We start from the raw sequence: 24,068 nt of genomic DNA, 5'->3' as shown, positions 1-24,068 counted from the left end.
GCACGAAGAACGACCCAGAGCCCAGGCCTACTGATGGTATCATAGGCCTTGACCAGGTCAATAAAGCAGAGATGTAGGTCTTGTTGGAATTCCCTACACCTCTGCTGTAGCAGACAGACAGAAAATATGGCATCTGTGCAGGACCGCCCTATCCTGAAACCGCATTGGGGCTCCGCAAGCCTCTCCTCAGCGTGCCTGGCAAGGCGATGCTGAATAATCCTTGCCAGGACCTTTCCCGGCACACTGAGGAGTGAGATGCCCCTGTAGTTGTTACAGTCTGTGCGGTCCCCCTTCTTAAAAAGGGGGACCACCACGGCATCCTTCCAATCCTGCGGAACCCGTCCAGTGGTCCAGACTGTTGTTATGATGTCATATAGGGCAGTCTGTGCACAAACGCCACCCTCCCTCAGCATTTCGCTTGGGAGATCATCTCTGCCCGCTGCCTTTCCTGGTCTCAGACTCCGGATCGCCTTCAGTACTTCCTCAACAGATGGCACCTCAGCCAGCCACTCACAGGGGGTGACTTCTTCCAATATTTGAGGCACAGCAGCCTCAGCAGGGTCATCCTTACTTTGTGCCACGATGTTTTCCTGGCTGAGGGATTTTCCCTCCCCCAGGACCTCACAGAAATGCTCAGCAAATCTGCAAACCTGTTCCTGGGGATCGGAGATTGGATCACCGTTTTTTCCCCTAATGATGGTAATAGGTGTGGTGCTGCAGGTTACTTTTTTGATGGAGTTAAATAGAGATTTGTGATCACAGGCCACTGAGGCAGACTCCATCTCCTCAGCAACCCGCGACCACTACCTATCCTTGTAGCGCCTCACGGCTCTCCGAACCTCCGAGCGAAGGCTGCGGTAAGCCTCCTCATTCTCTGACGTGGAATTCTGTAGCCGATGACAATAGGCCTGTCGCTTTTTCTCAACCATCCTGAACACCTCCTCTGTCAGCCAGGGTCTCTGGGGAGGTCTGGACCACGTACCCAAAGCAGCCATTGCAGCTGCATGAGTCACAGTCCTAAACCTCGCCCAATTACCCTCGACATCAGGAGTCGGGGACGATGCCAATCCCAGCCGCAAGCGATGAAGAAATTCTCGCTTGCAACTTTCATCAGATAACTGAGACCAGGCCACTTTAGGTTGGAATGGGGTCCTGGGTGTACACCCACCACCGGAGTGGAAGAATGGCAGGCGCATCTTACAGATGACTAGTCGATGGTCAGAGGGCAGATCAGCTCCACGGTAGGTCCTGGTGTCAAGGACATGGGCTCGCATCCGCTGGTTCATCACTATTTAGTCCAGCAGATGTTCTTGCTTGGACCCGGCATGCATCCATTATGTGTGGATGCGCCGATGCCGGAACAGCGTGTTGGTAATTACAAGCCCATGGGCTGCACAAAAATCTAGCAGCCTCCTACCGTTGTTATTGAGCTGATCTGGCCCATGCCCTCCAATCACTCCAGACCAGGTGCCAGCATCTTGACCAACTCGGGCATTGAAGTTACCCAACAAGATGACTCTATCCCGAGGGGCCAATTTAGCCAGCACCTGTGACAGGAGGTCATAGAAGGCATCTGTCTCATCGGCTTTGCCTGTATCCCTCCACGGATGTTCGTCTTCGGTGGGGGCATAAGTAACCACGACCACCATTCCTCGCCTCCAGTTGATGGGAAGGCGAGCCCAAAGTAGCCTGGAGATTAGAGCTTCCAAAACCTCACCGCCAAGCTCCCACGCCCCCTTCATTTTTTTGTTCAAAAGAAGAGCCACACCCTGTTGTTTGGCAGTCTGCTACCCCGAGTAGAGGACTGTCCACCCCTCATGGTGGCAGGAGCCAGACCCGGTCCACCGGACCTCCTGAATGCCACATAGATCCAGGCGGTACCGGTCCAGCTCCCGACAGAGGAGTGGCAGCCTCTCCTCCGTAGTTAGCGTTCGAACATTCCACGTGGCCACCCGTAGTGGTTTTTTGTTGTTTCTGGAGGAGCCCCGAGGGTAGATATTCAATCTCCTGGCTCCGCCAACTGGGGTTTGGCCAGGAGACGTCATAGAAGCCTGGCCCCCCGGGGCCTCCGGCACAAGCTTATTAGTTATATACTTAATTCGCGGTTTAGTGGTAATTAATTGAAGGTGGAGGGGTTACCATCCCCTCGCACCCGTCCAGAGCCCCCGTTTAGCCCCTGTGGTGGACACAGATGCCATGAGGGGAGGAGCCAATCGAAATTGGACCTCCCCCCACAGCACTGTCCACGACAGAGTTGCCCGTCCGGCACCGCGAGGAGGTAGGGGGCTGTTTTGCCGGACCAGTGACACACACACAGTGACACACACACACAGTGACACACACAGTGACACACACAGACACACAGTGATACACAGTGACACACACACACAGTGGCACACACACAGTGACACACACACACAGTGACACACACACAGTGACAACAACAACAACAACAACCGCCATTCGCCACTAAGTGGCGGTGACGTCACCACGACGCTTGTGCCAGGCTATGTGCACCCTGAGGCCACGTGAAGTGTCGAACGCCCGCTGGCAGGAGGTCACGGGGCAGACCCAGGTGCCACGGGTCGACTGACTGAGATGACTGGCTGATGCACCACCTGTGCCCCCTACTGTGCCAACCTGCTGTGCTTTAGCCACCCGGCGCTCCGCTCGCTGTTGTGAGCGTCGCTCCTCCGCCCTCCGTTGTTGTTGGAGGGCGACTGCCTCCAACTGCCCAGTAGCATCCTTCACGAGCCTCCTCCACAGAGGCCGATCTTGACACCGCTGGTACCAGTCATCGGCAAGTCCACTCAGCTCCACGTCCTCCTGTACCACATCACTCCATCTCTTCTCTAGCCCGTGCCGCGCCCGCTTAGCCCCCTCAATCCGGCAAAACAAAAGCTGTTTCAGCATGCGGTGGCTGGGCATGCGGGCTACATGACCCAGCCATCGCAGCCTTGCCTGCCGGAGGAGCTCACCGATGGGACCCTGCCCAGATCTTTCAAGGATTTGTGAGCTCCTCACACAATCCAGTCTGGTTAAACCCAGGATGGATCGTAGGCAGGCCAGCCTAAATGTTTCTAACCGGCGAAGATGTTCCATTAGGGGGGTCCACGTTTCGCAAGCGTAGAGAAGGGAGGGAATGACCGTGGCCGAGAAGACCTGAAGCTTAGTGCGGAGCGACAGACCAGGTAGCTTCCACACAGCGTTACGCAACCGATGAAAAGATATTGCCGCTCGACTGATTCGGAGTGAGACCTCTGCTGTTAAACTGGTGCCAGTCATAAGCACACTGCCCAGGTATGGGAAACTCTCCACTCTCTCCACAACTGCCCCATCACCGATTGGGAGTTGTGGGGGTGGAGTGTCCGATGGTACAAAATACCCAGGCAGGTGCTTGGTTTTGGTGGGGCTGATGGTAAGGCCCCACCTCTTAGTGGCACGCTCCAGTCTCAGCAGCAGCGTCTCCAACTCCTCCTCTGACTGAGCAGCTATTACCAAGTCATCAGCATACATAACGTGGTTGAGCAATAGGGAGCCATCCCTTGACCGCACCCGGGCATCGATTAGCCTCCCATTATATCTGTACCATATGGAGATTCCCCCGGTACAGCTATTGAAGGCTTCACGAACTACGTGGTCAAAATAGATGTTAAATAATGTGGGAGCCAGAGGACATCCCTGTCGCACCCCAAGGTGTACAGGGAATGGCTCTGACTCCCGGCCACGTAGTTTTACCCGGGCCCGCTCACCATCATGAAGGTCCTTAATGATCGTGAGCAGAGGGTCAGGTACTCCAAAAGCACGAAGAACGACCCAGAGCCCAGGCCTACTGATGGTATCATAGGCCTTGACCAGGTCAATAAAGCAGAGATGTAGGTCTTGTTGGAATTCCCTACACCTCTGCTGTAGCAGACGGACAGAAAATATGGCATCTGTGCAGGACCGCCCTTTCCTGAAACCGCATTGGGGCTCCGCAAGCCTCTCCTCAGCGTGCCTGGCAAGGCGATGCTGAATAATCCTTGCCAGGACCTTTCCCGGCACACTGAGGAGTGAGATGCCCCTGTAGTTGTTACAGTCTGTGCGGTCCCCCTTCTTAAAAAGGGGGACCACCAGGGCATCCTTCCAATCCTGCGGAACCCGTCCAGTGGTCCAGACTGTTGTTATGATGTCATATAGGGCAGTCTGTGCACAAACGCCACCCTCCCTCAGCATTTCGCTTGGAAGATCATCTCTGCCCGCTGCCTTTCCTGGTCTCAGACTCCGGATCGCCTTCAATACTTCCTCAGCAGATGGCACCTCAGCCAGCCGCTCACAGGGGGTGACTTCATCCAATATTTGAGGCACCGCAGCCTCAGCAGGGTCATCCTCACTTTGTGCCACGATGTTTTCCTGGCTGAGGGATTTTCCCTCCCCCAGGACCTCACAGAAATGCTCAGCAAATCTGCGAACCTGTTCCTGGGGGTCGGAAATTGGATCGCCGTTTTTTCCCCTAATGATGGTAATAGGTGTGGCGCTGCAGGTTACTTTTTTGATGGAGTTAAATAGAGATTTGTGATCACGGGCCACTGAGGCAGACTCCATCTCCTCAGCAACCCGCGACCACCACCCATCCTTGCAGCGCCTCACGGCTCTCCGAACCTCCGAGCGAAGGCTGCGGTAAGCCTCCTCATTCTCTGACGTGGGACTCTGTAGCCGATGACAGTGGGCCTGTCGCTTTTTCTCAACCATCGTGAACAACTCCTCTGTCATCCAGGGTGTCTGGGGAGGTCTGGACCGCGTACCCAAAGCAGCCATTGCAGCTGCATGAGTCACAGTCCTAAACCTCGCCCATTTACCCTCGACATCAGGAGGAGTCGGGGACGATGCCAATCCCAGCCGCAAGCGATGATGAAATTCTCGTTTGCAACTTTCATCAGATAACTGAGACCAGGCCACTTTAGGTTGGAATGGGGTCCTGGGTGTACACCCACCACCGGAGTGGAAGAATGGCAGGCGCATCTTACAGATGACTAGTCGATGGTCAGAGGGCAGATCAGCTCCACGGTAGGTCCTGGTGTCAAGGACATGGGCTCGCATTCGCTGGTCCGTCACTATGTAGTCCAGCAGATGTTCTTGCTTGGACCCGGCATGCATCCATGATGTTGTGTGGATGCGCCGATGCCGGAACAGCGTGTTGGTAATTACAAGCCCATGGGCTGCACAAAAATCTAGCAGCCTCCTACCGTTGTTATTGAGCTGATCTGGCCCATGCCCTCCAATCACTCCAGGCCAGGTGCCAGTATCATGACCAACTCGGGCATTGAAGTCACCCAACATGATGACTCTATCCCGAGGGGCCACTTTAGCCAGCACCTGTGACAGGAGGTCATAGAAGGCATCTGACTCATCGGCTTTGCCTGCATCCCTCCACGGATGTTCATCTTCGGTGGGGGCATAAGTAACCACGACCACCATTCCTCGCCTCCGGTTGATGGGAAGGCGAGCCCAAAGTAGCCTGGGGCTTACAGCTTCCCACACCTCACCGCCACGCTCCCACGCCCCCTTCATTCTTTTGTTCAAAAGAAGACCCACACCCTGTTGTTTGGCAGTCTGCTGCCCCGAGTAGAGGACTGTCCACCCCTCATGGTGGCAGGAGCCAGAGCCGGTCCACCGGACCTCCTGAATGCCGCATAGATCCAGGCGGTACCGGTCCAGCTCCCGACAGAGGAGTGGCAGCCTCTCCTCTGCAGTGAGCGTTCGAACATTCCACGTGGCCAACCGTAGTGGCTTTTCGTTGTTTCTGGAGTAGCCCCGAGGGTAGGTATTCAATCTCCTCGCTCCGCCAATTGGGGTTTGGCCAGGAGACGTCATAGACGCCTGGCCCCCCGGGGCCTCCGGCACAAGCTTAGTTGTTACATATTTAAGTTTAATTCGTAGTTTCGTGGTAATTAATTGAAGGTGAAGGGGTTACCAGCCCCTCGCACCCGTCCAGAGCCCCCGTTTAGCCCCTGTGGTGGATACATATGCCATGAGGGGAGGAGCCAATCAAAATTGGATCTCCCCCCACAGCGCTGTCCACGACAGAGTTGCCCGTCCGGCACCGCGAGGAGGTAGGGGGTTGTTTTGCCACACAGTGACACACACACACACAGTGACACACACTGACACACACACAGTGACACACACACACAGTGACACACAGTGACACACACACAGTGACACACACACAGTGACACACACACACACACAGTGACACACACAGTGACACACACACACACCCAGTGACACACACAATCACACACACAGTGACACACACACAGTGACACACACAGTGACACACAGAGTGAGACACACACAGTGACACACAATCACACACACACAGTGACACACTCAGTGACACACACACACACAGTGACACACACACACACAGTGACACACACACAGTGACACACACACAGTGACACACACACACAGTGACACACACACAGTGACACACACACAGAATGTGCATGACCACACGGAGAGCTTGTCCACTCTGCCTCATCAACTCCTACACAACAACAACAACAACCGCCATTCGCCACTAAGTGGCGGTGACGTCACCACGACGCTTGTGCCAGGCCACGTGCACCTTGAGGCCACGTGGAGTGTCGAACGCCCGCGGGCAGGAGGTCACGGGGCAGACCCAGCGGGTGCTGTGAGGTCTACCGACTGAGATGACCGCCAGATGCACCACCACCACCACCAGCTGAGCCACCTAGCCTGGCGCGCACGCGCGAGACTCCCCGCTCGCCTGTATGATCTCGCAGGTAGCGGCGACGTCGCTGCAGCGACCGGCCACCGCCTCCTCATCCTCCTCCTCACCTCCGCCCCTCCGCTCTCCGCGTCCTCTCCTCTCTGCTCGGAAGGGGGGGGGGGGGGAGACATGCCGAAGCTCGAACCGATTGGTCGGCCGCCCACACGGCCGCAATACTCCCATCCGATTGGTCGGCCTGTTGGGCCCGCCGTTCGCCACAAGGAGCCCTGATTGATCGATTTGTGACAGTGCCGGGCCCAATACTCCCATCCGATTGGCCGAAACCCCTGTGCGAGCACCGCCCTACACCCCCCCCTCCCCCTTCCAGCGTCGAACCCGATTGGCCGATGCTGCCCACGCCGTCGAGCACCTGATTGGTCGACTCGGGGCAGCACGATTCCCTCCTCCTCCTCCTCCTCCTCCGGGTTCGAGTCCAGCTCGGGGCGGCTCCCATCGTCACCACCTCCTCCTCCACCTCCTCCACCTCGTCCTCCACCTCCTCCTCCACCACCTCCTCCTCCTCCACCATCTCCATCATCATCATCATCGCCGCCATCTTCTTGATCTTCCTGTAACGCCGCAGCCTCCTCCTCGCCGACGTCTTCATCGTCTCTGTCGTCCTCCTCCTCTTCCTCCTCCTCCTCGTCTTCGTCCTCCTCCTCATCGTCGTCGTCGTCTGGAGATTTCCGCTGCAGCCAAGTGGCAACGACGCTGACGTCCGGCGGAAGAGTCGCCCGTTTGGCAGCTCCACCGGCACCACCGATACCACCACCACTACCACTACCACCAGCACCACCAGCAGCACCAGCACCACCACCACTACCACCACTACCACCAGCACCACCACCACTACCACCAGCACCACCACCACCACCAGCAGCACCACCAGCAGCACCACCAGCAGCAGCAACACTACCACCACCACCAGCACCACCACTACCACCACCACCACCACCAGCACCACCACCACCACTACCACCACTACTACCACCACCACCACCAGCACCACCACCACCAGCAACACTACCACCACCACTACCACCACCAGCACCACCACCACCACCACCCCCAGCACCACCACCGGTCACCAGTTTGCCCCTGCAGCGCCGCACGATCCCAAACTCGCTCGCCAGTCCAGCCACAATCGCCGCTCCACCGCGGCCACCACCGCCACCGTCAACATCGTCGTCACCCTCAACGTCAACAACGTCGCCACCATCGTCGCCACCATCGTCGTCACCATCGTCGCCACCATCGTCGTCACCATCAACGTCACCATTGCCGCTATCGTCACCACCACCACCACCACCACCGTTGTCACCATCGTCACCATCTTCGTCTCCACCAACGTCACAATCAACGTCACCCTCAACGTCACCACCATCAACGTCACCACCACCGCCACCATCAACGTCACCATCAACGTCACCGCCGCCACCACCACCACCGCCACCACCGCCACCACCACCACCGCCACCGTGGCCCACCCAGCGCGCCACCTTGCCGCTGGGCACGTCCTCCCCGGCAGCGGCGGCGCTCCGCTTGGGACCCAAACGCACAGCCACCGCCGCCTGGCCGCCAGGGTCGTCGTCGCCGCCAGAGTCGTCGTCATCGTCGTCGTCATCGTCGTCATCGTCGTCATCATCGTCATCATCGTCATCGTCGTCGGTGATGACGGTGATGGTGGTGGTGGTGGTGACGTCGCCCAAGAGGCGCTTTTCTTCTTCATCCTCGCCGTCTTCATCTTCATCTTCCTCGTCGTTTGTCCTCCTCCTCCTCGTCCTCCTACGCGGTGGCAGTGCAGCAACCAACCCCGTACACGCACGCTGCTGCTGCTGCTGATGACGCTGCTGCTGCTGATGATGCTGATGATGCTGCACCTCCTCCTCCTGCACCACCTGCTTCCGTTTCCGCTGATGACGATGCTGCATCACCTGCCCCTCCTCCTGCTGCCGCTGCTGCTGCTGATGATGATGCTGCTGGATCACCTGCCCCTCCTGCTGCTGCTGCTGCTGCTGCTGATGATGCTGATGATGCTGCTGGATCACCTGCCCCTCCTGCTGCTGCTGCTGCTGCTGCTGCCCGTCGCCCGGCCCCGCCGTGACGTGTGTGTGGGTGTTGCCCCTCACGACCGCCACCGCCTTCCCTGAGGAGGAACGGCGAGGTGAGGGTGGGCGAGCAAGGCGTCGTTCGGTGACTCCGTCCCCGCTGCACCTAGCCTGGCGCGGCAGGGCAACCCACGCCGGAGACAGGTCCACGCAGCGACCACCGCAGAGAGAGAGAGAGACGAAGACTCCAAATGTACAGCAGCAGCAGCAGGCGTCGTCAGGGGCCGGGATCGAATCCACGACCTCCTGCGTACCAGGCGAGGTAGTTAACATCTCATTAGGGTCGGGTTCGAACCCACGACCTCCTGCGTACCGGGCAAGGTAGTTAACATCTCATTGGGGTCGGGTTCGAATCCACGACCTCCTGCGTACCAGGCGAGGTAGTTAACATCTCATTAAGGTCGAGTTTGAATCCACGACCTCCTGTGTACCAGGCGAGGTACTTACCATCTCATTGGGGTCGGGATCGAACCCACGACCTCCTGTGTACCAGGCGAGGTAGTTAACCTCTCATTAGGGTCGGGTTCGAATCCACGACCTCCTGCGTACCAGGCGAGGTAGTTAACATCTCATTAGGGTCGGGTTCGAATCCACGACCTCCTGCGTACCAGGCGAGGTACTTACCATCTCATTGGGGTCGGGATCGAACCCACGACCTCCTGTGTACCAGGCGAGGTAGTTAACATCTCATTAGGGTCGGGTTCGAATCCACGACCTCCTGTGTACCAGGCAAGGTAGTTAACATCTCATTGGGGTCGTGTTAGAATCCACGACCTCCTGTGTACCAGGCGAGGTAGTTAACATCTCATTAGGGTCGGGTTCGAATCCACGACCTCCTGCGTACCAGGCGAGGTAGTTAACATCTCATTGGGGTCGGGTTCGAATCCATGACCTCCCGCGTGCCAGGCGAGGTAGTTAACATCTCATTGGGGTCGGGTTCGAATCCACGACCTCCCGCGTGCCAGGCGAGGCAGTCAACATCTCATCGGGGGGGGGGAGGCGTGGGGGTAGGGTCCGGGACCGAACCGACGGGTCTACGCACGCGACTGTGCCGGCCTGGTGGCCGTGGGCATGATGGAGCGCGAGTCCAGCTGGTAGTCGGCCTCGCGACCTTTCAGGTGCTTCAGGTAGCGGTCACGCATGGACATCCACGGGTGAGAGGTCAGCTGTGGAGGTGGGGTGGAGTGCGGGAGGAGTGGAGGTCGATTCGTTAGGGGTGGCGCTGATGGGGGTTGTTGTTGTTGTTGTGTTTGGCTTGTTGTTGATGTTGTTGTTGTGTTGTTGTTGTTGTGTGTGGCTTGTTGTTGTTGTGTTTGGCTTGTTGTTGTTGTGTGTGGCTTGTTGTTGTTGTGTGGCTTGTTGTTGTTGTTATGTTGTTGTTGTTGTTGTGTGTGGCTTGTTGTTGTTGTTGTGTTGTTGTTGTTGTGTGTGGCTTGTTGTTGTTGTTGTGTTGTTGTTGTTGTGTGTGGCTTGTTGTTGTTGTGTTGTTGTTGTTGTGTGTGGCTTGTTGTGTGTGGCTTGTTGTTGTTGTTGTGTTTGGCTTGTTGTCACTTACCCAGCCACCCCGCTGCCGGCACCTCCGATTAATAAATACTACACAATATACTGATATACTACTATACACTACACATTACTATACACTACACACTACAATGCACTACACTACTACACACTGCAATACACTACACTACTACACACTACAATACACTACACTACTACACACTACTATACACTACACTACTACACACTACAATACACTACACTACCACACACTACAATACACTACACTACTATACACTACACACTTCTATACACTACACGACTATACACTACAATATACACTACACTACAATATACACTACACTACACTACTATACACTACACTACTATACAAAACACTATACACTACTATACACTACACACTACTATGCACTACAATACGCAACACTACTACACACTACACTACTACACACTACCATACACTACTATACACTACACTACTAAAATACTATACACTACGCTACTATACACTACGCTACTATACACTATCCACTACACTACTATACACTACACACTACACTACTATACACTACTACACAATATACACTACACTACTACACAATATACACTACACTACTACACAATATACACTACACTACTATACACCACACTCTATACACCACACTACTACAGACTACACAACTATACACTACACACTACTACACACTTTACACTACACTACTATACACTACTAGAAACTACGCTACTATACACTACCCACTACACTAATATACACTACACACTACTATACACTACACACTACACTACTACACACTAAAAAACACTAAACTACAATACTATACACGAGACTACTTTACACTATACACTACATACACAACTATACACTACACTACGCACTGCTATACTACTATACACTACACTACTATACACTACGCACTGCTATACTACTATACACTATCCACTACACTACTATACACTAAAAACACTAAACTACACTACTATACACTAGACTACTTTACACTATACACTACACACACACTGCTATAAATGACACTACACACTACTATACAATACACTACACGACACACAACACTATCTTCTTCTATATATAGAACAAATTCAAACATTGTCTGTGGCTTTGTGTGTGCTCGCACGCTTGCGAAGGATTTGGCTCTCCAACGGCGGGGGTTTACGCTAAAATAAAAATAGCTAGCCAGGCACCAAGCCCTTGAGCAAGCGCTATTACTTTTTCACGTCCGTCAACTTTTAATGAAGCTTAATTAGCGATTCAGCGCGATGTCGTTCTGCGCTAAATATTTATTAACTCATGACGCGTGCACGACCCTACCAACTCACACGCGTGAAGGGGGGACATTATCTTCCACGTTAAAAATGGCTTTAAAATTTGGGGGGGGGGATGGGGGGGGTCAGGGGTAGCAGCCCCAGCCTGCCAAGGTGCCACCTCGGCCGGCTGGACAATCGAGGCGAGGCCGGAGGCTCTGCGCGGGACTAGGCCTCACCATGGCACTCTGGTCGTGGCGAGTACTTTGTGCTATAGAGTCGATAAATACTGCTATAGAGTCAGCATGTACTACTGTAGTGGTAGCAGGTACCACCACAGTCAGAACGCACTGCTGTTAGATTTTTAAGAGGAGTTATGAAATATTTTTTTGGCCCGGGCAACGCCGGGCATATGAGCTAGTTATACACTACACACTACTACACACTACAATACACTACACTACTACGCACTACAATACGCAACACTACTACACACTACACTACTACACACTACAATACACTACACTACTACTATGCACTACAAACTTCTATACACTACACTACTACTATACATTGCGCTACTATACACAACCACTCTCACCACCACCATCACCAACAACACAACCACTCTCACCACCACAACCACTCACCACTCTCACCACCACCACCACCAACCACTCTCACCAGCACCACTCACCACTCTCACCATCACCAACCACTCACCACTCCCACCACCACCAACCACTCACCACTCTCACCACCACCACCAACCACTCCCCACTCTCACCAACCACTCACCACTCTCACCACCACCACCACCACTCCCCACTCTCACCATCACCAACCACTCCCCACTCTCACCAACCACTCACCACTCTCACCATCACCAACCACTCCTCACTCTCACCATCACCACCCCAACCACTCACCACTCTCACCACCACCACTCACCACTCTCACCGACACCACTCCAACCACCAACCACTCTCACCACCACCACCACCACCCTCGCCCCCGGCCCCCACCTTGATCTTGGCCATCTCCTTCCACACGAGGTTCCCGCTGGCAGGTGCTCCGTCCGAGTAATCGCGAAGGTACATGAGGATGGCGATGTCCTCGCTGCGGAGGTACGACATCCGCCTGGGGGCCCAGGCACGCGGCGGGGGTGAGCTCACCACACAGAGACCCATAGACTCACCACACAGAGACCCACAGACTCACCACACAGAGACCCACAGACTCACCACACAGAGACCCATAGACTCACCACACAGAGACCCATAGACTCACCACACAGAGACCCATAGACTCACCACACAGAGAGCCATAGACTCACCACACAGAGACCCATAGACTCATCACACAGAGACCCATAGACTCACCACACAGAGACCCATAGACTCACCACACAGAGACCCACAGACTCATAGACTCATCACACAGAGACCCACAGACTCATCACACAGAGACCCATAGACTCATCACACAGAGACCCATAGACTCATCACACAGAGACCCATAGACTGACCACGCAGAGACCCATAGACTCATAGACTCATCACACAGAGACTCATAGACTCACCACACAGAGACCCATAGACTCACCACACAGAGACCCATAGACTCACCACACAGAGACCCATAGACTCACCACACAGAGACCCATAGACTCACCACACAGAGACCCATAGACTCACCACACAGAGACCCATAGACTCACCACACAGAGACCCATAGACTCACCACACAGAGACCCATAGACTCATCACACAGAGACCCATAGACTCACCACACAGAGGCCCATAGACTCACCACACAGAGACCCATACTCACCATACAGAGACCCATAGACTCATAGACTCATCACACAGAGACCCATAGACTCATCACACAGAGACCCATAGACTGACCACACAGAGACCCATAGACTCATAGACTCACCACACAGACACTCATAGACTCACCACACAGAGCCCCATAGACTCACCACACAGAGACCCACAGACTCACCACACAGAGACCCATAGACTCACCACACAGAGACCCATAGACTCACCACACAGAGACCCATAGACTCACCACACAGAGACCCACAGACTCACCACACAGAGACCCATAGACTCATCACACAGAGACCCATAGACTCACCACACAGAGACCCATATACTCACCACACAGAGACCCATAGACTCATAGACTCACCACACAGAGACCCATAGACTCATCACACAGAGACCCGCAGACTCACCACACAGAGACCCATATACTCACCACACAGAGACCCATAGACTCATAGACTCATCACACAGAGACCCATAGACTCACCACACAGAGACCCATAGACTCACCACACAGAGACCCATAGACTCATAGACTCATCACACAGAGACCCATAGACTCACCACACAGAGACCCATAGACTCACCACACAGAGACCCATAGACTCACCACACAGAGACCCATAGACTCATCACACAGAGACCCATAGACTCACCACACAGAGACCCATAGACTCACCACACAGAGACCCACAGACTCACCACACAGAGACACACAGACTCACCACACAGAGACCCACAGACTCACCACACAGAGACCCATAGACTCACCACACAGAGACCCATAGACTCACCACACAGAGAACCATAGACTCACCACACAGAGACCCATAGACTCACCACACAGAGACCCATAGACTCACCACACAGAGATCCAGAGACTCACCACACAGAGACCCACAGACTCACCACACAGAGACCCATAGACTCATCACACAGAGACCCACAGACTCACCACACAGAGACCCACAGACTCACCACACAAAGACCCATAGACTCACCACACAGAGATCCACAGACTCACCACACAGAGACCCACAGACTCACCACACAGAGACCCATAGACTCACCACACAGACCAATACACTCACCACACAGAGACCCATAGACTCATCACACAGAGACCCATAGACTCACCACACAGAGACCCATAAACTCACCACACAGAGACCCATAGACTCACCACACAGAGACCCATAGACTCACCACACAGAGACCCATAGACTCATAGACTCATCACACAGAGACCCATAGGCTCACCACACAGAGACCCATAGGCTCACCACACAGAGACCCATAGACCCACCACACAGAGACCCCATAGACTCACCACACAGAGACCCATAGACCCCACCACACAGAGACCCATAGAGTCACCACACAGAGACCCATAGACCCACCACACAGAGACCCATAGACTCACCACACAGAGACCCATAGACCCACCACACAGAGACCCATAGACTCACCACACAGAGACCCATAAACTCACCACACAGAGACCCACAGACTCACCACACAGAGACCCACATACTCACCACACAGACTCACCACACAGACTCACCACACACACAGACACCCACAGACTCACCACACACACAGACTCACCACTTACCACACACACAGACACCCACAGACTCACCACACACAGACACCCACAGACTCACCACACACACAGACACCCACAGACTCACCACACACACAGACTCACCACACACACACAGAATCACCACACACACAGAATCACCACACACACAGACACCCACAGACTCACCACACACACAGACACCCACAGACTCACCACACACACAGACTCACCCACAGACTCACTCCACTCACACACAGACTCACCACACACACAGACACCCACAGACTCACTCCACTCACCCACAGGCTCACCACTCACCCACAGACTCACCACACAGACAGACACCCACAGACTCACCACACACACAGACTCACCCACAGACTCACTCCACTCACACACAGACTCACCACACACACAGACACCCACAGACTCACTCCACTCACCCACAGACTCACCACTCACCCACAGACTCACCACACAGACTCACCACACACAGACTCACCACTCACCACACACACAGACTCACCACACAGACTCACTCCACTCACCCACAGACTCACCACTCACCCACAGACTCACCACACACAGACTCACCACTCACCACACACACAGACTCACCCACAGACTCACTCCACTCCACACCCACAGACTCACCACTCACCCACAGACTCACCACACAGACTCACCACACACAGACTCACCACTCACCACACACAGACTCACTCCACTCACCCCCCGACTCACCACACACAGAGACACCCACAGACTCACCACTCACCCACAGACTCACCACACACACAGACACCCACAGACTCACCACACCCACAGACTCACCACACAGACACCCACAAACTCACCACTCACCCACAGACTCACCACACACAGACACCCACAGACTCACCACACACCCACAGACTCACTCCACTCCACTCCACACCCACAGACTCACCACTCACCCACAGACTCACCCACAGACTCACTCCACTCCACTCCACTCACCCACAGACTCACTCCACTCACACACAGACTCACCACTCACCACACACACAGACTCACCACACAGACTCACTCCACTCACCCACAGACTCACTCCACTCACCCACAGACACCCACAGACTCACTCCACTCACCACACCACTCACCCACAGACTCACCACACACACAGAGACCCACAGACTCACTCCACTCACCACACACACAGAGATCCACACTCCACTCACATGCTGCCAGCCACTGTGAGGCACTCCGCGTCTCGCGCTCCGTCGCCGGCCGTGGACGCCCGACCGCCCGCCGGCTTCATCCTGCAAGCGCAGCAGCAGCAGCAACAACATCAACAACAACACAACAACAACACAACAACAACAGCAACAACATCAACAACAACACAACAACAACAACATCAACAACAACATCAACAACATCAACAACAACATCAACAACATCAACAACATCAACAACAACAACAACATCAACAACATCAACAACAACAGCAACAACAACAACAGCAGGTACCATTGGAACGGTTCCGGCTGCCGAGGATCGACACGACACCGCCGGCGCCCTCAACCCGCCCGGCTAACCGGACTTCGCCCGGCTAACCGGACTTGGCCCGGCTAACCGGACTTGGCCCGGCTAACCGGACTTCGCCCGGCTAACCGGACTTCGCCCGGCTAACCGGACTTCGGCCGGCTCGCCCGGCGTTGGCGGGAATTTGTGGCCGCGAAAAAAAGTCGCCACCGCGTCCACCGCTGCTTAGCCCCCCTCCACCCTCCACCTCCTCCACCCTCCACCTCCACCTCCACCCTCCACCTCCACCCTCCACCTCCACCCTCCACCCACCCCCTCCACCTCCACCCTCTACCCTCCACCTCCACCCTCCACCTCCACCCTTCACCCACCCCCTCCACCCTCCACCTCCACCCTCCAACTCCACCCTCCACCCTGCACCTCCACCCTCCACCCTCCACCTCCACCCTCCACCTCCACCCTCCACCCTCCACCTCCACCCTCCCCCCACCCCTCCACCCTCCCCCCACCCTCCCCCCACCCCCTCCACCCTCCCCCCACCCCCTCCACCCTCCCCCTCCACCCTCCACCCACCCCCTCCACCCTCCCCCCACCAACAGACTGTAAGGGGCAAGCGCTGTTAGCGAGCGGCAGCAGCGCCACCTATGGAGGCCACCGGCACTGTGGCACACACAGAGGGGGTGGTGATGGTGATGGTGTGTCCAGCACCACCAACACGCCCGGCCGCCTTTGTCTCTCCCCCAGTGGCACACACGGTGACACACACACACACAGACAAAGCTACCCCGGGTAGCCTCTAACAGGGCTGTAGGGGCAGGTGTTGTTAGTAGCAGCAGCAGCGCTACCTGTGAAGGCTACCGGCACTGTGGCACACACAGAGGGAGTGGTGTGACCAACACCACCACCACGCCCGGCCGCCTTTGTCTCTCCCTAGTGGCGATGTTTCACCACTACTATACACCGCTACCCCAGGTACTCACTTGAGGCCGAGTGGATCTAGGGGAGGTCCAGGACTGGTTCAGATAATCGCTATCACTGGAGTTTTGTCTTTGCGTGTGTATGCGTGTGTACGTGTGTATGTGTGGCTGTGTGTGTGTGGCTGTGTGTGTGTGGGGCTGTGTATGTGTGGCTGTGTGTGTGTGGCTGTGTGTGTGTGGCTGTGTGTGTGTGGCTGTGTGTGTGTGCCTGTGTGTGTGTGGCTGTGTGTGTGTGGCTGTGTGTGTGTGGCTGTGTGTGTGTGGCTGTGTGTGTGTGGCTGTGTGTGTGTGGCTGTGTGTGTGTGGCTGTGTGTGTGTGGCTGTGTGTGTGTGTGGCTGTGTGTGTGTGGCTGTGTGTGTGTGGCTGTGTGTGTGTGGCTGTGTGTGTGTGGCTGTGGGTGTACGTGTGTATGTGTGGCTGTGTGTGTGTAGCTGTGTGTATGGTTGTGTGTGTGTGGCTGTGTATGTGTGGCTGTGTGTGTGTGGCTGTGTGTGTGTGGCTGTGTGTGTGTGGCTGTGTGTGTGTGTGTGGCTGTGTGTGTGGCTGTGTGGCTGTGTGTGTGTGGCTGTGTGTGTGTGGCTGTGTGTGTGTGGCTGTGTGTGGCTGTGTGTGTGTAGCTGTGTGTGTAGCTGTGTGTGTGGCTGTGTGTGTGTGTAGCTAACCGGACTTGGCCCGGCTAACCGGACTTCGCCCGGCTAACCGGACTTCGCCCGGCTAACCGGACTTCGGCCGGCTCGCCCGGCGTTGGCGGGAAATTTGTGGCCGCGGAAAAAAGTCGCCACCGCGTCCACCGCTGCTTAGCCCCCCTCCACCCTCCACCTCCTCCACCCTGCACCTCCACCTCCACCCTCTACCCTTCACCCTCCACCTCCACCCTCCACCTCCACCCTCCACCCTCCACCTCCACCCTCCACCCTTCACCCTCCACCTTCACCCTCCACCCTGCACCTCCACCCTCCACCCTCCACCTCCACCCTCCACCCTTCACCCTCCACCCTTCACCCTCCACCTCCACCCTCCACCTCCACCCTCTACCTCCACCCTCCCCCCACCCCCTCCACCTCCACCCTCTACCCTCCACCCTTCACCCACCCCCTCCACCCTCCACCTCCCACCCTCCACCTCCACCCTCCACCTCCACCCTCCACCCTGCACCTCCACCCTCCACCCTCCACCTCCACCCTCCCCCCACCCCCTCCACCCTCCCCCCACCCTCCCCCCTCCCCCCACCCCCTCCACCCACCACCTCCACCCTCCACCCACCCCCTCCACCCTCCACCCACCCCCTCCACCCTCCACCCACCCCCTCCACCCTCCCCCCACCAACAGACTGTAAGGGGCAAGCGCTGTTAGCGAGCGGCAGCAGCGCCACCTATGAAGGCCACCGGCACTGTGGCACACACAGAGGGGTGGTGATGGTGATGGTGTGTCCAGCACCACCAACACGCCCGGCCGCCTTTGTCTCTCCCCCAGTGGCGCACACGGTGACACACACAGACAAAGCTACCCCGGGTAGCCTCTAACAGGGCTGTAGGGGCAGGTGTTGTTAGTAGCAGCAGCAGCGCTACCTGTGAAGGCTACCGGCACTGTGGCACACACAGAGGGAGTGGTGTGACCAGCACCACCACCACCACGCCCGGCCGCCTTTGTCTCTCCCTAGTGGCGATGTTTCACCACTACTATACACCGCTACCCCAGGTACTCACTTGAGGCCGAGTCGATCTAGGGGAGGTCCAGGACTGGTTCAGATAATCGCTATCACCGGAGTTTCGTCTTTGTGTGTGTATGCGTGTGTACGTGTGTATGTGTGGCTGTGTGTGTGTGGCTGTGTGTGTGTGGCTGTGTGTGTGTGGCTGTGTGTGTGTGGCTGTGTGTGTGTGGCTGTGTGTGTGTGGCTGTGTATGTGTGGCTGTGTGTGTGGTTGTGTGTGTGGCTGTGTGTGTGGCTGTGTGTGTGTGGCTGTGTGTGTGTGGCTGTGTGTGTGTGGCTGTGTGTGTGTGGCTGTGTGTGTGTGGCTGTGTGTGTGTGCTGTGTGTGTGTGGCTGTGTGTGTGTGGCTGTGTGTGTGTGGCTGTGTGTGTGGACGTGTGGGCTGTGTGTGTGTGTGTATGTGTGTATGTGTGGCTGTGTATGTGTGTACGTGTGTATGGGTGGCTGTGTATGTGTGTATGTGTGGCTGTGTGTGTGTGGCTGTGTGTGTGTGTACGTGTGTATGTGTGGCTGTGTGTGTGTGGCTGTGTGTGTGTGGCTGTGTGTGTGTGGCTGTGTGTGTGTGGCTGTGTGTGTGTGGCTGTGTGTGTGTGGCTGTGTGTGTGGACGTGTGGCTGTGTGTGTGTGTATGTGTGTATGTGTGGCTGTGTATGTGTGTACATGTGTATGTGTGGCTGTGTATGTGTGGCTGTGTGTGTGTGGCTGTGTGTGTGTGTACGTGTGTATGTGTGGCTGTGTGTGTGTGGCTGTGTGTGTGTGTGTAGCTGTGTGTGTGGCTGTGTGTGTGTGTGTAGCTGTGTGTGTGGCTGTGTGTGTGTGCGTGTGTGTGTAGCTGTGTGTGTGTGGCTGTGTGTGGCTGTGTGTGTGTAGCTGTGTGTGTGGCTGTGTGTGTGTGTAGCTGTGTGTGTAGCTGTGTGTGTGGCTGTGTGTGTGGCTGTGTGTGTGTGTGGCTGTGTGTGTAGCTGTGTGTGTGTGTGCGTCACCTGTAGGCATCCAGGGACAGCAGCTCGTTAGCGGTGACGCAGTCAACGATGAACGCCGCCGAGTGGAAGTCCTCTCCGTAGACACCCTCCACATCCTCCACAGGCACCAGCCTCAACGTGTACACACACACACAGGCACACACACACACGCATGCACACACACACACAGGCACGCACACACACGCACGCACACAGGCACACACACACACACGCATGCACACACACACAGGCACGCACACACACAGGTACACACACGCACGCACACACGCACATACACACACACACGCACACACACACACAGGCACACGCACGCGCGCACATACACACACACAAGACAAAGATCCCCCGTAAAGCCTTAACAGACTGTAGGGGCAAGTGATGTTAGCGAGCACCTATGAAGGCCGGAACGGTACACGAGGGGGTGGGTGGCCAGCACCACGCCCGACCGCCTTTGTCTCCCTAGTGACGATGTTTACACACCGCACCAGGTACTCATTTGAGGCTGAGTCGACCTAGGGGAGGCCCGGGATCGGTTCAGATAATCGTCACTGACGGTGTTGGCCGTGAGCGGGAATCGAACCTGGGTCGCCGGGTTCATAGCGCAGCGTAGCGCTAACCGCTGCACACACACACACCCACCCACACATACCCACACACACACACCCACACACACACCCACACACACTCACACACACACTCACACACACCCACCCACACATACCCACACACACCCACCCACACACACCCACCCACACACACACACCCACACACACTCACACAGACCCATCCACACTCACGCACACCCACACACACCCACCCACACACACACACACACACCCACACACACCCACAGACACACCCAACCACACACCCACCCACCCACACAGACCCACCCACACACCCACCCACACACACCCACACACCCACCCACACACCCCCTCCCCGTGCGGCCTCAACAGACTGTAAGGGGCAAGTGCTGTTAGTAGCAGCAACAGCGCTACCTATGAGGGCTACCGGCACTGTGGCACACACAGAGTGGGTGGTGGTGTGGCCAGAACCACCACGCCCGGCCGCCTTTGTCTCTCCCCCAGTGGCCATGTTTACTACTGAGACGCAGACAAAGGTGCCAGCCACCATGGTGTAGCCTCTCACAGACAGCCGGGGCAAGTGCCGTGAGCGAGCTGACGTCCTATCAAGGCCGATGCAGCCAATTAATGTGTGGTGAGTCTGTGGGTCTCTGTGTGGTGAGTCTATGGGTCTCTGTGTGGTGAGTCTGTGGGTCTCTGTGTGGTGAGTCTGTGGGTCTCTGTGTGGTGAGTCTGTGGGTCTCTGTGTGGTGAGTCTATGGGTCTCTGTGTGGTGAGTCTGTGGGTCTCTGTGTGGTGAGTCTGTGGGTCTCTGTGTGATGAGTCTGTAGGTCTCTGTGTGGTGAGTCTATGGGTCTATGTGTGGTGAGTCTGTGGGTCTCTGTGTGGTGAGTGTGTGGGTCTCTGTGTGGTGAGTCTGTGGGGTCTCTGTGTGGTGAGTCTGTGGGTCTCTGTGTGGTGAGTCTGTAGGTTTCTGTGTGGTGAGTCTATGGGTCTCTGTGTGGTCAGTCTATGGGTCTCTGTGTGGTGAGTCTATGGGGCTCTGTGTGGTGAGTCTGTGGGTCTCTGTGTGGTGAGTCTATGGGTCTCTGTGTGGTCAGTCTATGGGTCTCTGTGTGGTGAGTCTATGGGTCTCTGTGTGGTCAGTCTATGGGTCTCTGTGTGGTGAGTCTATGGGTCTCTGTGTGGTGAGTCTATGGGTCTCTGTGTGCTGAGTCTATGGGTCTCTGTGTGGTGAGTCTGTGGGTCTCTGTGTGGTGAGTCTGTGGGTCTCTGTGTGGTGAGTCTGTGGGTCTCTGTGTGGTGAGTCTATGGGTCTCTGTGTGGTGAGTCTATGGGTCTCTGTGTGGTGAGTCTGTGGGTCTCTGTGTGGTGAGTCTGTGGGTCTCTGTGTGGTGAGTCTATGGGTCTCTGTGTGGTGAGTCTATGGGTCTCTGTGTGGTGAGTCTGTGGGTCTCTGTGTGGTGAGTCTATGGGTCTCTGTGTGGTGAGTCTGTGGGTCTCTGTGTGGTGAGTCTATGGGTCTCTGTGTTGTGAGTCTGTGGGTCTCTGTGTGGTGAGTCTATGGGTCTCTGTGTGGTGAGTCTGTGGGTCTCTGTGTGGTGAGTCTGTGGGTCTCTGTGTGGTGAGTTTGTGGGTCTCTGTGTGGTGAGTCTGCGGGTCTCCGTGTGGTGAGTCTGTGGGTCTCTGTGTGGTGAGTCTATGGGTCTCTGTGTGGTGAGTCTGTGGGTCTCTGTGTGGTGAGTCTGTGGGTCTCTGTGTGGTGAGTCTGTGGGTCTCTGTGTGGTGAGTCTGTGGGTCTCTGTGCGGTGAGTCTATGGGTCTCTGTGTGGTGAGTCTGTGGGTCTATGTGCGGTGAGTCTATGGGTCTCTGTGTGGTGAGTCTGTGGGTCTCTGTGCGGTGAGTCTGTGGGTCTCTGTGCGGTGAGTCTATGGGTCTCTGTGTGGTGAGTCTATGGGTCTCTGTTTGGTGAGTCTGTGGGTCTCTGTGTGGTGAGTCTATGGGTCTCTGTGTGGTCAGTCTGTGGGTCTCTGTGTGATGATGAGTCTGTGGGTCTCTGTGTGGTGAGTCTGTGGGTCTCTGTGTGGTGAGTCTATGGGTCTCTGTGTGGTGAGTCTGTGGGTCTCTGTGTGGTGAGTCTGTGGGTCTCTGTGTGATGAGTCTGTGGGGTCTCTGTGTGGTGAGTCTGTGGGTCTCTGTGTGGTGAGTCTGTAGGTTTCTGTGTGGTGAGTCTATGGGTCTCTGTGTGGTCAGTCTATGGGTCTCTGTGTGGTGAGTCTATGGGTCTCTGTGTGGTGAGTCTGTGGGTCTATGTGTGGTGAGTCTGTGGGTCTCTGTGTGGTGAGTGTGTGGGTCTCTGTGTGGTGAGTCTGTGGGGTCTCTGTGTGGTGAGTCTGTGGGTCTCTGTGTGGTGAGTCTGTAGGTTTCTGTGTGGTGAGTCTATGGGTCTCTGTGTGGTCAGTCTATGGGTCTCTGTGTGGTGAGTCTATGGGTCTCTGTGTGGTGAGTCTGTGGGTCTCTGTGTGGTGAGTCTATGGGTCTCTGTGTGGTCAGTCTATGGGTCTCTGTGTGGTGAGTCTATGGGTCTCTGTGTGGTCAGTCTATGGGTCTCTGTGTGGTGAGTCTATGGGTCTCTGTGTGGTGAGTCTATGGGTCTCTGTGTGCTGAGTCTATGGGTCTCTGTGTGGTGAGTCTGTGGGTCTCTGTGTGGTGAGTCTGTGGGTCTCTGTGTGGTGAGTCTGTGGGTCTCTGTGTGGTGAGTCTATGGGTCTCTGTGTGGTGAGTCTATGGGTCTCTGTGTGGTGAGTCTGTGGGTCTCTGTGTGGTGAGTCTGTGGGTCTCTGTGTGGTGAGTCTATGGGTCTCTGTGTGGTGAGTCTATGGGTCTCTGTGTGGTGAGTCTGTGGGTCTCTGTGTGGTGAGTCTATGGGTCTCTGTGTGGTGAGTCTGTGGGTCTCTGTGTGGTGAGTCTATGGGTCTCTGTGTTGTGAGTCTGTGGGTCTCTGTGTGGTGAGTCTATGGGTCTCTGTGTGGTGAGTCTGTGGGTCTCTGTGTGGTGAGTCTGTGGGTCTCTGTGTGGTGAGTTTGTGGGTCTCTGTGTGGTGAGTCTGTGGGTCTCCGTGTGGTGAGTCTGTGGGTCTCTGTGTGGTGAGTCTATGGGTCTCTGTGTG

General features: G+C 55.8%; 1 protein-coding gene across 2 annotated transcripts in view; it reads right to left on the bottom strand.

Moving 5' to 3' along the window:
- The window catches only part of LOC142908203 (uncharacterized), a 40,447-nt gene that overhangs the window by 14,376 nt on the left and 2,003 nt on the right, over positions 1-24,068 (bottom strand). For both annotated transcript variants that reach the window (XM_076058528.1, XM_076058527.1), the window contains exons 3-8: positions 20,312-20,422; positions 16,335-16,415; positions 12,714-12,828; positions 9,929-10,052; positions 7,149-8,924; positions 6,776-6,879 (exon numbers count right to left, since the gene is read on the bottom strand). In XM_076058528.1, the coding sequence (XP_075914643.1) occupies positions 6,776-6,879; positions 7,149-8,924; positions 9,929-10,052; positions 12,714-12,828; positions 16,335-16,415; positions 20,312-20,422 (2,311 nt within the window). The remainder of the gene's footprint in view (positions 1-6,775; positions 6,880-7,148; positions 8,925-9,928; positions 10,053-12,713; positions 12,829-16,334; positions 16,416-20,311; positions 20,423-24,068) is intronic.

This window comes from Petromyzon marinus (assembly GCF_048934315.1).
Source record: "Petromyzon marinus isolate PM22_M1 ecotype Great Lakes invasive population chromosome 76 unlocalized genomic scaffold, UKy_Petmar_22M1.pri1.0 chr76_unloc.2, whole genome shotgun sequence".
NCBI classification, from domain to species: Eukaryota; Metazoa; Chordata; class Hyperoartia; order Petromyzontiformes; family Petromyzontidae; genus Petromyzon; species Petromyzon marinus.
The sequence above is the reverse complement of the archived record's forward strand: the minus strand, read 5'-3'. Positions and strand labels throughout refer to the sequence as shown.